This window comes from Nannospalax galili, unplaced genomic scaffold, assembly GCF_000622305.1.
Source record: "Nannospalax galili isolate Female #2095 unplaced genomic scaffold, S.galili_v1.0 scaffold510, whole genome shotgun sequence".
NCBI classification, from domain to species: Eukaryota; Metazoa; Chordata; class Mammalia; order Rodentia; family Spalacidae; genus Nannospalax; species Nannospalax galili.
In genome coordinates, this window is record NW_008329677.1 from 2,569,171 (window position 1) to 2,583,695 (window position 14,525).

Below are 14,525 nucleotides of genomic sequence, written 5' to 3' on the forward strand. Positions count from 1 at the left end.
GAGAGAGAAATTACTGCTTAAAAAGACTATAATAATCATTTCCTCCCACCCCAGAACATGATCAATGGATAACTACTCTGGCTTTAAATTAACAGATGACAGGCAAATCACCTTTCATAAATATTTCTGTGTACCAATAGGTACACTATTTCAAGCACTGGGTAGCCCCAAGCTTCAGGTGCTGGCTATAGAACCTGCCACAGGCATTTTGACTGTAGCTGCTTAGATCCAAATCATGAAATCTGTTTTATCATAGCTCACACAGTATCATGTATGTGCGGGTGATAAGAAATGAGAACCAGGATGTGGTCTGGAAAGCAGCTGAGAGGACAGAGGAAGCAGCCTTCACAGTCTTGCTGTATACACCCTTACAGCTTGCTAATGTTTGAGTTCCCCTGTGTTATGAAACTTTCCTGTGACTTTTTGTCTGGGGTAGAGTTACAGGCCATGATTATAATGCTTCACCCATTGTTGTTGTGTGACCTCCGCTTGTGCATAAGGGGTATGTAAGAGGTAGGGGTCTCTATGCCAAATATCAGGGTACCTGGCTCCCCTGGGCAGCTTTTTTTTGAGCTCAGGAGGGATTGCATATCCAAGATGGCCCAGGTCTACAGAACCTCATGAGTTCAGGCAGTGCCATAAAGACATCTCAGGTGAAGGTGAAGGAGTCAACCAAGGGCCTGAAGTTCCCTTTCAACCTATTTATGCTCTTTTTCCTTAGGGTTTCATGTGTTATGAAGGTGCTGAGCTGTGAAGGAGTGGTGGGGATGGCCAAGGTATTTTGAGCAGCTTAGAGTCTGAATGAACTCTTTATAGAGGCTTTAGAGAGAACCTGTCATTTCTATGCCACTGGCTGAATCCTATAGCCCCCAGGCGTCCTAACTCACTTGTTCTGTGGCTGCCGTCTCTGAGCCTCTGTTTGATCTTTTGCAAACAGTGTTCACCTCAGAGTTATGTGAGTACCAAATTAATGAATACACAGAAAGCTTCAAGAACAGTGCTCAGCACACCATCAATACCACAGATGTGCTTGTTACATGGGCTGGGCTCCTGGACTGAATAAAAAGGAGGAAGCCAGCAGAGCACCAACATTCTTCTCCCTCTGTTTTCTGATCACGGATGCAATGTGACTAGCAGTCTCACACTCTTAACAAAATTTCCTTGCCATGATGGACTAAACCTTAAATTTGAAAGCCAAAATAAACCCTTTCTTCCTTAGGCTGCTTTCATTAGGTATTTTGTCAGGGCAACAAGAAGGCAACTAATTCAGGAAAACACCATGTCCTAAGAAGAAAGGACTCTGGGCCCCAAAGGCAGCCTCTCCTGTTGGGGGGATGCTCCAGTGCTGGGCTCTTTCTGAACTGATCATGGATCAGACCTGAGAATGGCTTTTCCAAAGAGGTAGGCAGTGACCTGAATCTCCTTTCAAGGAATAATGTGAAGCTTATTGTGATGGTTTGAATGAAAATGTCCCCCATAGGCTCCAAGTATTTGGACAGTTTGTCCCCAGATGGTGGCACTGTTTTGGGAGGTTTTAGAAGGTGTGGCTATCCCGGAGGAAGCATGTCAGTGGGAGTGGGCTTAGAGAGTTCTTAAGCCTTGCCAGATCTCCAGTTGCTCTCTTGCTTCCTGTGCCTGCATGGTGATGTGAGAGCTTAGCTTCTGTTGCTCCTGCTCCAGACACCTCCAGCCACCATGCCTCCCTGCTATGCCAGGCTGTAATTTCCCTGGAACTGTAAGCTCAAATAAACTCTTTTATAAAAGTTGTTTTGGTCAGTGTTTCTATCACAGCAATAGAAAAGTGACCAATACACTTACCATGGAAGGAATGCTCATGCCCAGCTTTCAGGGACTCCTGCTTTGCACCTCACATTTCTGGAAGACTATCTTATATCTTGGTTATTGCTAAGTTGGGTTTGCTGTGCACAAGGGTACTCTTCATTTTCTTCTGCATAATTGAAGAGTGTGGTTTCTGAGTACCCCCTTGCAAACCCAAATGAGAGCAACAGCACTAATAAAATATGCTGCTATGACGATGCTAAATCATTTCTAATGGCCCTACTCTCTATTGATTTGGAAATTAAAGCAAATTGGACAGAAGGACTCAGAGGAGTGGTTGACTGCAATGATTTAGAGACTGCCAGGACAAGAGGGTAAGAAGAAGGCAAGGTCTAGTTGCACATAGACAGATATTTGAACAGACTTTTCACCAAAGGTGGTGAACAGGCATGGAAAAAGATGTGCAGTGCCATGCCTCCTCAAGAAAATGCAGGCTAAAACCACAATGAGACTCTTTGTGAAAACTAGAATGAATGCCAGGTGTGGTGACACATGCCTTTAATCCCAGCACTCAGGAGGCAGAGGCAGGCAGACCTCTGTGAGATCAAGATCAGTCTGGTCTACAAAGTGAGTTCTAGTCCAGCTGGGGCTACAGGGAGATGCTGTCTAAAACAAAACAAAACAAAAACGAAAACCTAGAATGACTAAAATTACAATGCAACAAAACAAAGTAAAACTGTTAATACCAAGTGCTGGTGATGATGCACCAAAGCAACTAGAACATTACCAGTCATTGGTGGGAATGTAAAATAGATCATCTGCTTTAAAAAGCAGTTTGGAAAGTTTTTTTTTTTTTTTTAAATAAAAAACAAATGCACCTTTGTGGTTTGAATATGAAATATCCCCCACAGGCTCATGTTTTGAATGCTTTGTCTCTACCTGGTGGTGCTGTTTTGGGAAGTTCTAGAATCGTTAGGCGGTGGCACCCAGCTGGAGGATTCAGGTCACTGGGCAGGTCCTCAGGTGTATATTATCCCTGGTCCTTCCTGTCTCACTCTCTGCTTCCTATCCATCAAGAAGTGAAGTACAGCTTCTACCACACGTTCCCATTGCCATGATATTCTGTGTAACTACATGGAACCAAGAGACCATGGACTCTGAAACGTGGGCTAAAATCAATCTTTTCTCCAGTTAAATTTTTCTGTCAGGTATTTGGACATAGCAACACAAGAATAACTAAAATATATATCAGAAATGATAGTATATGTCAGTGCAAAGACCTATGGTAGATCTGTGTCAGACCAGCTCAGGAAAGAAAGCCATCAAGACAGCACAGCACATGGTACTGCACAGTCTTGACCAATTTATCATTTACTCTGCATTGCATGACAAGGAAGGACCAAAAGCCATGCATCTGGGGTGGAACCGATCAGATTCTTATCTCTAGGGAGAAGAAAGAAATGGATGGGTGTTTCTTTACTTTAAATATGTAGTTATTTTTATTTTATGTATATGAATGTTTGCCTACATGTATATATGTGCACCATGTATATTCCTAATATCAATGGAGGCCAGAAGAGGGCATTGGATCCTTTAGAACTGGAGTTACAGATGGTTTTAAGCTACTTGTGTGGGTGCTGGGAACCAAACTTGTATCTTCTGCAAAAATAGCAAGTACTCTTAACTGATTAGCCATCTCTCCAGCCCCTGGTGAGTGGTTCTTGATGACCTAAGTCAATCAGGTAACTCTAATCAGAATGTTTGGTAAGATTCAATTGATCTGTCCAGATTTTTCTCTTGATGATGTTAAGTAGGGGAGGACGGGCAATGTGGACAAGGAGACATTCTCTTTCTCTTTCTTGGCCAATGTAGTATGTATATATGAGGCCTGAAACTCCTGTAGTCATTATTTCAACATGAAGGAAAGTTAATCTGAGGATGGGGACAGAGGAAATTAGAGATAAGAGAATAATCAAAATGGGGCTAGAGCCCTGATCAAACGATATGCTTTCCTGTGTAGTTTTCAAAGACACGAATAAATGATCTTTTTTTCTAAAAGATGAAATTTGACTTGGGATTTTTTGTGACCAGAAACTGAAAGCCTCTGAACTCATTTGGATGTGGGTCTGAGGATGGATCTGATTTCAAGAGATATTTCAAAGAGGTAAAACAAGTCAGAAGTTCTGTGAGCCCAAGTCAGAGCTAGCCCAGTGAACCGGGATGAAGATATGGAGATCATTTAAATGAGCAGTGCAGATCTGGGTGGGAGACCTTAATGGGAGCAACAACCTCCTGGGGAAGACTTGTCTCTGCTTGGTCCTGGCTTTGGGGGAGGGGGAGGGAAATAGCCAGGGGAAAAGAAACTACCAGGGTCAGAAAGAGAGTGCCTCAGGAACACAGCTAGTTGTAGGACTGGGATATCACAGGACTATACATGCTGGAGGGCTACCTGCCCCCTAGAGCCAGCACCCGTCTAAGACTCTTAGTGGAGCTAAGGCTGAGGATGGGGCTTTAGCTGTTTCAGTTGCTCTTCTGATTCAGCTGGTCTGGGACTAGGGCTGGATCTGTATTCTGCCTCCTGATGCAGGCAGCCTGTAAAAGCCACGGGGGAACGTCTGCTTTCCCAGGTGATAGAATCCAGTGTCTGTTCCATGCCTGACCCTGGCCTAGGCCCATGCTTGAATTACAAATGTTGCTTTCTTGATTGTCACAGAACCAAACATAAAAGCATTATGCTCCCGAGGGAGGTCCCTCCTTTGGCCCTTAGGCTCTACGGCGATTGCTTTGTCCTTTCATCTCCCTTATTAGGGTAGACCTTCAACCCCTAGATTTAGGTTTGGAATTGGTAGTGTGTGGGTTTAATCTCACCTTTCTTAGTCTTCAGATTCTTTGGGGAATTTGAATAGATGTCCAGAATTGGAGTATGACAGATGGTGTGTTGGGTTTTGCCTGGGGAACAATAACCTGGGAATTAATGAGTGTACAAGAGTGGCCTGTGGGTCTCCCATTCATCAGCCCCAATCTTCTGCCTCGTTGTTGAAGAAAGCTCCACTGTGGAAGATGCCATATGATTAGAATGGAAGGTTCTAGATGTACTTTGGTTGAGCTGAGTGGTCCCATCCTCCATTTTGGGTCACTGCTATCTTGCTGATATATCTGTTCTTTGCCTACATGCCAGACTTCTAAAGGACAAACAAGATCTCAGACTAATAATGAGAACACAGTGATTCTATCTGGAGACTTTATAATTGAAGGTTCCACATATGGAAAAGACAGATTAGAAGTCAGTAGATGTGTACATTCTCGACTTAACTTTCTCAGTGTACTCACCCCAAATCTCCAGGGCCTATGTCCCTATTAGCAATAAGGATACTAGTATCATGCTACCTTAAAACTTAGTGGGTGATTTCTACACATAGTCACAGAACATCACTGAGTGTGCTGTCTCTGTATAGGATAAGCTTATTAAATAATAGTTAACTTTTTTCATCCTAGGTGGTTTTTTAATATGAGTTTTGAAGTATGCAGTTTTAAATTAAAGTTTTGCTATCTAACAACTCTGTGACCTCAGGCAGAATTAATTATCAGAGTCACTATTCATTTGTATTTTCCCCCAAAAGTTTACAGTGAGTGCTTTATATCTCTTCTTTCTTTAAAAAGTCTTATTATTTGAACTGGGAAGATAGCTTGGTTGGTAAAGTACCTGCTGTACAAGCATGAGGACCCTCGTTTGGATCATCAGTACCCAGGTAAAAAGCTGCCATGTTGGTGTACATCTGTAACTGTAGCACTAGGGGAGCAGAGACATGTGGACTACTAGAGCTCATTGGTCAGCAAATCTGATAAACTGATGAGCTCTAGGTTCATAATAAGGGGAGAGTGACTAAGGAAGACCCCTGATACTGACCTCTGGCTTCCACCCACACATGTACCTTCAAGTGTATATGCATGCACACCTACACCTACACAAACACACACACACATACACTACTCTCTCTTTCTCTCTCAAGATTCATGAGGAATAACAAATTCACATGTTACAAAGAGTATTTTTCTTTTTATAATTGTATAATGTACAATTAACATTACATGGGTATGAAACTTTGGTCAATTCCAAGATTTTTCTGGCTTACTTTTATGTTACTTTTCTAATTATATCATGAGAGCACACAGTTTTAGTAACTTCATACTAAATTGATATACTTGAAAACTGTATCAGACACTTTTGGCAAATGAAAGATCACAAAAAATCTTTTAAAAGTGAATTGTATTTATTTATTTACTTGTTTGTTTATTTAGTGCTAGGGATCGAGCCCAGGGCCACACATGTGCTAGGTACGCATTCTACTACCACTGAACTGTACCTATAACTTCTTAATAGTCACTTGTCACTCACACTTATTTTCTCTAGTGGAGCTGAAGATGGGATCCAAACAACTAGCTTATTTGAAAGTCTTAGTTGTGTTTGTAGCACACACTATGGGCCCACTCTTAGAATCTTTACCATTTCAGGTCCTTCCAAGAGGCAATCCTGTGCCTGTGGTTTTCTCTGGGTCCTAAGGTCCACCCTGACTCTGCCTACCCAACAAGCTGGAATGCTGTGGAATTCATGTTTCTTACAAAGAGTTCTCATCCAGCGGAAGGTTCTCATCCAGCGGAAGGTGGGAATTGGTGGGTAAGTACCCTGGCTCTCTTGCCTCTTACCTGAGATCATCAAGCACCTGTAAGTCACACTGTCTCTCAGTCCCCACAGATGACTCAAATCCCACTTGTCAGTGATAACTTGCCTGTAACAGTTTTCTTGGCAGCTTTCTTTTCTCTGTCTCACTTCCTCAGTGTCTTGACGGAGCTCCCTGGAGTCACCTCTTCAATTAACTACTTGCACTTGACTTCTTGCCTAGCATTTCCTTCTGGGGATACTCAAATGAAGGCAAGTTTTAACATGGAAAGTGTAACCTCTTGGTGCTGCTCTGTTTCACGTAAATGAGCCGAATCGGACAGGGTGCTATTTGAAGAAAGGAAAACCTAGCCAAGATTAGATGGCCCTTGCCAAAGACCATTGGGGACATTATGAGGATGCCAGGAGCCAATGTGGGAGATTTTATAATAAACCAGAGCCCTCTGCCGGTCTGTAATGACCAGAATATGAAAGTCCTAATCTGGGATGCAGTTAAGCTCTTTACTCTCTGTTTGTGGTTATGTATTTAAAGCTTAACATGCTCTGAATGGTGGATTTAAATTCATTGTTTTATGAACTTGGCATGAAGTCTTTTCAAAGCAATATGCAAAATACATTAGTAGGTTGCATGGAAACCTGAATATTTTCTCTTGCTTGGTATTCTTCTCTGTTATTAAAGAAAAACTGGTAGGACCATGGTGCTGTGAATGTCTTGTGGGGATACCAAGAACCACTCTTTAAGCCACTTTCTTAGAAGCAATTTCCTTTCTGTCCCATAAAACTCCCCAAAGCACCTCAGACGAACATCACAGCATTGGGTATGTTTGCAAACTGCAAATACAGCAGACATTTAATTATACTGAATTCATCAAAACCCTAATTGAGACAGGAGCTCAAACCTTACAGCTTAATTACTTTAATTTCAGATTGGTGACAGACTTCCTCATGTACTGCCCTTTATGCTGAAACGCATTAGAGAGCAGCCCATGGGTGCTCTCTGTAATTCTCCCAGCCAAATGAAAGAGCAGAACAACATAAATAATAATGCTAAGTGAGACCCATGATTGGATTTATTAATCACTCAATTCCCAATTTCCGTCCTTTGCTGTAACATTCCACAGCACGAGCTCTGCCGCCTGGGAAGGCGCCTTATTTCTTGCTCATTGTTCTTTTCTACTAGTCATCAGACAGCCCAGAACTAAGTACTAGTCCTCTGATACCAGTCTATGTCAACATCTCATTTTGATTCTCATTTACAAGACCTTCTGTTTGGCTTTCCCTGTGCTCCCCACCATGTCTCTGATGGGGGCTGCAGAGAGCTCTGTGAGTCCTTCCATCAACTGAGTAGCCTAACTTTCCCGGTGACCTAATGCAGAATTGGGCAGTGAGAACCCCAGAGCTGGGCAACCTGATAGTTGATAACAGTGTTTAATTTGTTTTGACTGTCCTTGTAGACCAAGTGCTATTATTAATGCTGAATAACCTAGGTTTTATTACCATGGCAATAGTCAGAAGTAAGTGTGCTTGTACCCACTCCATAGAGCAGAAGAATCAGGTTTAACCAACTTAAGGAACTTCTTCAAAGTCCCCCAACCAGCAAAGTACCAAAACACCATTTTCAGTCTTCTGCAAAGACTTGAATGAGTCTACAGAAAAGGGGAAGTGGATAGCCTTGGAAATCTACAAGTGGGCACAGGACAGGGGAGTCAGAAGGCCAACGGCTATACCCGGGATCACCCTGAAGACTGCTTCCAGCTACAGTCTTGGTTGTTGCTTCTCCCTAGTTATGCGGGACTCTGAGGAAAGCTGGCCAAGACCTGGAGGAGATAGAGGGACAGATGTCAACATCCTGTGCTAAAGTCCAGCAGCTGTGTGCCTTCACTGCAAGTGCCCTAGCCAGGCTGGTGATGAGCAGTGCTGCTGATGAATTACACACCACACATGCACACATCATAGCCATTTCATAAGTAATTAGTTGTGTGGCACTGAGTAGACACCACCCAGTCATTTTTTTCATTTCTTTACATTATCTCTTTCCCTTTGGGCTTGCTTCAGAATCAAGCTGCAGGTACAAGTGACTAACGAACTAATGACAGCACTAATAATGGCCAGGCTAATAATCATACAGCTAATGGTGACAGTGCTAATTAAGAATGTGCTAACAGCTACAGCCTCTTATGGTGTGACTGCTCATCTCTGGAAGGCAGTGATGAGTTGGTCAGGCAAAGCAGAGCTAGGGGGAGAGCAATGTCACAGAAGGCAGGCATGGGACTCATTCTTTTGGTGCAACTACCTATGTAGAATTCAAGAATGCCATAATATGGGCCCATTAAAGTCAACATAACAGATCACCGAGAAAGCAGAAAATGCTAAGTCTAGTGAGCAGGACAGGCTGCAATCATCATGAACAAAGCACTTGTCCAGGAACCCCCTTCTTAGATGCAGCCTGTCCACCTGGGAGCCCTGGAGCCGATTTTTGGTGTTGTTCTGCCTGCCACTGGGGAGGAACACACAAGCAGGCAGACTGGACAAATAATGAGTCAGCATGGAGATGGTAGCAGTAAAAATGGACTATGGAGAACTGCAGCGATATGACTACATGCATTTGTATTGGGGGATTCCTGAGTCTATGCTCCAGAGACCAACAGCATGGGGTGCCTCACAGTTGCTGAGACACAGAGAGGTCAGGCACAGGGTGAGGGAGAAGGTCTCTAGGAGCCCTTTCTGCCCTTCATACCAACTAGCCAACTTCCAGCAGACCATGGTGCAGGCCACATAGAGGTCACCAATCAGAATCACCAGGTCCCTCAGCATTAGAAGTGAGTCACTTCCAGAGTAAGTAGAAAACACGGAGTCTTGGGTTTTTAGGTAGAGAACTGAGGATCTCATTTCTTACGAAAATTTCTCTGAGGAAACCAGGGTGTAAGAGCTGACAGGAAAGCTACATGAGGGCTTTCCAGCATGTGCAACATGCCACATCCTTCTCACACTCTGGTGACTTCTAAACAAATTCATGACTTTCCAAGAGACACCAGTATTCACCAAGGACACCAGCTCCCAGGACACCCCCTGGCAGTAGAATAGTCTCCTGGATTAGCTCAGGATTGCAAAGCTCCTCTAGACTCCAAAAGCCCCAGCCCTGCAGGAGGAAAGGCTGTGTCCTGAACTGCGACCACTATACATTGGTTTTAGTAGAAAAATTCAGTATCTGTTCTTGTCCCTCTTTCCTCTCATTTATTTTATTTCCTCTGAGGCACCAATTACACCCCAAATTATTTTAGGTCATTCTCATTCAGACCAGTATCTATCGAAATGAGGGAGAGGTTTTTAAGTTCCTAACTTGCATCGTGCAGACTAGTTCATTCCTTCTGTGGATCTGACGTTCTACATTCCATCAGTCTGGAAACTGAATAACAGTGGCCTCAGAGTTTCCAGTTCCAGCTGGTGTGAGGCCTCTAGATCACCACTGGCCAAGGTCTCAGCGTGGGTGAGTTCCAACGTGACAGTCGCCCACCTCAGCTCCATGTCTCCACCTTCCCCACATGTCCATTATGTACCACCATCACAAAGAAGTTGTCAGTCTTACCTGCCCTGCAAAGAGCCCACAGACACCGATGATGCACAGGATGTTGAACACAGCAGATCCCACTATGGTGCCGACTCCCACATCACCCTTGGTGATGAAAACTCCTGAAACAGACCAAAACCAGCCACTGTAGGGGCCCAGTTACATTTCAAGGAGGATCTGGAGGAAGTTTTCTGAGTGCTAGACTGTGCTTGGGCTCCATAGGAAACAGCCAAGGGTTAGAGGGAGCTTTCTAGTCCAGAGGTTGACTGTCCTTTAGTAGCACTGACCCTGGGTCTGGGACAAGTTTACACATGATAAAAAGTATCCCTTGAATGAAAGAAACCACAGCAGAGTGGGAGGCTGTTGCTCTGTTTGGATTTTACTTTTTTATCAGGGGCAGACACCACAAATCTAAGGGACCTCTTCTTCAGAGTCCTCTTCTCTCAGATAGGAAACTACTGAGATGGCCCTCAGGTATCACCTACCTATGACCGATGTGAACAGCTCTGGGGCAGAGCTGCCTGCTGCCATGAATGTGGCCCCTGCCACATCTTCACTGAGGTGGAGGCGCTGCAGGGAAACAAAGACAAGGCATAGGTGAGTTTGGACTCCACCCAGGATCACAGGTTATCATGACTCCTGGGTTCCCAAGCCTTGAGAAGTGTAGACCAGGGCTTCAGGGAGGCTTGGGAGCTGGGTTCAGTCCCTCACAGTGTCCTTCCAGTTGGGCCATTCCTTCACACTTCTAACCTGCAGGAGCAGCAGGGGTTGCATGAGTTCACTAGTCAAAGGCTCTGCAGGATATCTAGGGGTCCACAATCCAAATGCCCCTAGAAGACTGTGCTGATGATAGGGAGGAGGAATCAGGGTGAGGGCACCACGTGTGGTGGACTTCAGGCAACAGTGATTATCCATCTCCTTTCTAATGCAACACTGCTCAACTCCCTAGGTGCCACCAGATATTCTGATTGTGGAAGAGAAGCTAATAATCTAGACTTGTGTGCAAACATCATGGCTGTCCCAGCACTTTGAGCATCTCAAGCTCTACGAGGCTCGTAGCAGCCGGTTTATGCACCTGTAAGTATCAAAGAGGCATTGGGAGTGTGACAGTGAAGTCACCTTCCTGTAATCCAGTCCCAACCCTTGGTCTTCAAACCCTGGGTGGCAGAGTAGGAGAGAGGACTTGAGACTGAGTAGAAAGTGATGCTCTGCATGGTCCTCACTACAGACTTCTCAAGTGTCGCCCTGTTTGTTAAACAAAATGGTGATCTTCAAGAAGACAAGAAACATCTATCTTAGAGGCTGGTTAGCATGTTTAGTTTTCCTGCATCCCATCATGACCCACAAAGTAAGCTGCTGGCTGTTGGTAAGCAGCCAGTTCCTCCTGGTGTCCCAGCAAAGATTCTCTAGTCTGTAAAGCCACCCTCTTGTACCCAGCAGCACAAGTGGCTGCACTTTCTTTCTCGGCCATGGAGGGGCAGCATGGCCTTGGAGGAGCTCATAATGGAGGAATTCAGTCTGGGATAGTGGGTTCCTTTACTCTGTGCTCAACAGCTAAAGTTCATATGGGGTGCTTAGGAGACCCCGAGATGGTACCTCAACTCTGAAAGCTGTGGCTGGTGGAAGCTCCAGCACTCGAGTCTCACAGGCTAGGAGATAGCCCAGAAGGCAACCTCATGTAGAGCTCAGCTCCCATTTAGCAGGAGCCCAGTGAACTCAGCTCCCTTCCCAGCCTTGAGTTGCTGCACTTCCGAACAGTTGAGCTCCATGAGTTGTCACTTAGGAAGTTTGCACTCAAGTTCTATTCCTTTCTTGCTCCATGTCTTCTTCCGTTCCTTCCTCCCTCATGCTTCATTCACTCTAGCCTGGCAATATCTCACTGGATTCCTAGAATTCCTAACCGAGGGGTCCCTCTTGCCTCTGGACTGCTGTTATGATACAGGGGGAAAGTCTTCTTCAGCTCCATCCTGAGCACAGAATACACTTTTCCTCTCCCATTCCCCCAAGCTGGGCACACAGGACTCCCCAAGAACCATGGGGTTAGAGAGATGGTTCAGTGGTTAAGAGCACTGGCTGCTATTACAGGGACCCAGGTTTGGTTCCCAGTACCTACATGGCAGCTAACAACCATCCAGAGCTCCAGTTGCAGGGGATCCAATACCTTCTTCTGACCTCTGTGGGCACTGTACACTGGTGCACTTACATACATACAAGCAATGCGCTCATACACATAAAACAAAAAATAACAAAAATAAAAGAGAACAAATGCAGCCCTGTTGTCACCACTTGGGTTCTATGGCTCAAATTTTCTCTGGCCAAATACCTTTCCCTGAAATGCTATCAATAAGACCTTTCCTCTAAACCTGCTCTTCTGATCCTGCCCTGGTACCATGACAGAACCCTTCTCTTTCTGCAGCTTCCAAGTCCCTATTGGTTCATCCAGCCTTCTGTGAATATGATCAGCCTTCGGGATCAATGGGGATTCATTCCAGAAACTCCTGCAGATACCAACATCTGAGAACTGTTCAAGTTTCATATAAAATAATGCAGCATTTTCATATAACATATACACTCTCCCACATATTATAATTATTTGTAGATTACTTATGATCCCCAATACAATATAAATATGGAACAATTGTATTGTCCAGGGCATAATGACAAGAAGGAAAGTCTGTAGCCATTCCATACTGTTGTAACTTAAAAAATATGTTTGATTTGGGGCTGGAGAGTTGGCTTAGCGATTAAGAGCACTGACTGCTCTTGCAGAGGACCCGGGTTCGATTCCCAGCACCCACATGGCGGCTATGAACCATCCTTAACTCCAGTTCCTGGGGAATTTGAAGCCTTCTTCTGACCTCTGTGGCACTGCGTGACACGGGTGCACTCACATACATGTAGGCAATACACTCATACACATAAAATAAAAATGCCTCATAATTATTTAACAAAAAAGAAAATGAGAAAGATGCTAAAAGGATATGGGAATGGAGATATTTTCCAAAATAGAATGAAAAAATGAGAAAGCCTAAGCAAGTGATGAAAGTCTGTTTAGGTTTGTTATATATATAAAGGATGAAACAAAAATAATATGCATATAATCTTAAAATTTTTTATGGTCATAGTTTAGTCAGCTAGTTTAAGGAACAAAATATAAATCTAGTCAATGTTTATCTAAGGATATTTGGTTCTTTACCTAAGCCTTATCTACATAGCACATGATAATTAAATGTACCAGACTGGTGGAACTAACCTTATTGGATGTTTAACAGCCATACTTTAAGGCCTATACTAATGTGGCCAGAGGGACTTAAAGGACAGTTTTTGCCCCTTGCCTTCCAAGGTTGACCAAGTTCCAGGGGACTATGGAACATCTCTCAAAATGTCCTGTAAATGTAGTGAGTCACCTGTCCTCTTGTTTGGGGAGGACATGGAGACCCCATGAGCTGGACTTGAACCAGTGTCCAGTCTACAAAGAGGAGGGTCAACTTAGAAGAAACATCTTATTCATGCTTCCAAGTGAAGCCAGACATGGTCGAACAGGACCTTTGACTTATCTTCACAGAGATGGAACTGGTAAAAGAAAGGAGCCAGGAGCTCCTCCCAAGCCCATGTGACACCCGAGGAACATATCCTCAAACGATCTTAAGTGTAAAAATAAATTGATTTCTTTGGGCCAACTGTATGGTCTTAAACACCCAAAAGGAAAGTATAACCAAAGAGTAAAGTTATCAGCATATTTATTTAAGAGTTCAGGGGATTGCACTTCCCAGACATTAGGCTTAAGTCCATATAAAAAGTTATTTAGACAAGTATTTCTCATTGATGATTTTGTTCCTAATCAGAAAGTGCTGCCCAGATGTAAGACTTCAACTCTTGGTCTCCAATACTGTAGTGCCCACCTGTAGCTAAGGGAGACAACCAGATATCATTCTAAAATGGTGGATAAATTTGTTTTCTCCCCCTATTTAGAAGCCTTCGAGAGGGAACTGATACTGATTCTAACTACTCCAACAGCTATCAAAATACCTGAAAGCAAATCCTGAATCATCACTCTAGAGTCCAGCCTTGGAAGACAAAAGAAAAATGAGGAAGAACCCAATAGAGGGATGCTTTTGGAAGCCCTTGTCAAGACATTCCAGTGGACTCTCATATGAACATGTGAAAATTGCCCTGTTCTGACTTTTTTCTAGCTCCTTGTCTAGAACTTGTAATGCTAATTACTCCTTCCTTTACTTCTCCTTCATATCTCCTATTCAAGATTCAAGGACTTTCTTTTCCCCTTAGAGATAAGAGTTATGCAATATGGGAGTCTTTAAAATAGACCCACTGAAGGGGTACTCCAATTGCCTCACCCTGTGTCTCTGTTCAGCATGGAAGAAGCCAGAGCAGTGTGCATCCCGATTCCCTACAGGCAATTTGGGTAACCTCTTCAGAGGATGGTGTGATAAGAATAGGAGATGGGGGGCTGGAGAGATGGCTCAGCGGCTAAGAGCACTG

At 43.9% G+C, this 14,525-nt stretch overlaps 1 protein-coding gene across 3 annotated transcripts in view; it reads right to left on the reverse strand.

Moving 5' to 3' along the window:
• Slc24a3 (solute carrier family 24 member 3) overlaps positions 1-14,525 on the reverse strand; it is a 571,799-nt gene that overhangs the window by 144,879 nt on the left and 412,395 nt on the right. For all 3 annotated transcript variants that reach the window (XM_008841377.3, XM_029567633.1, XM_029567635.1), the window contains exons 5-6: positions 10,511-10,595; positions 10,044-10,147 (exon numbers count right to left, since the gene is read on the reverse strand). In XM_008841377.3, the coding sequence (XP_008839599.1) occupies positions 10,044-10,147; positions 10,511-10,595 (189 nt within the window). The remainder of the gene's footprint in view (positions 1-10,043; positions 10,148-10,510; positions 10,596-14,525) is intronic.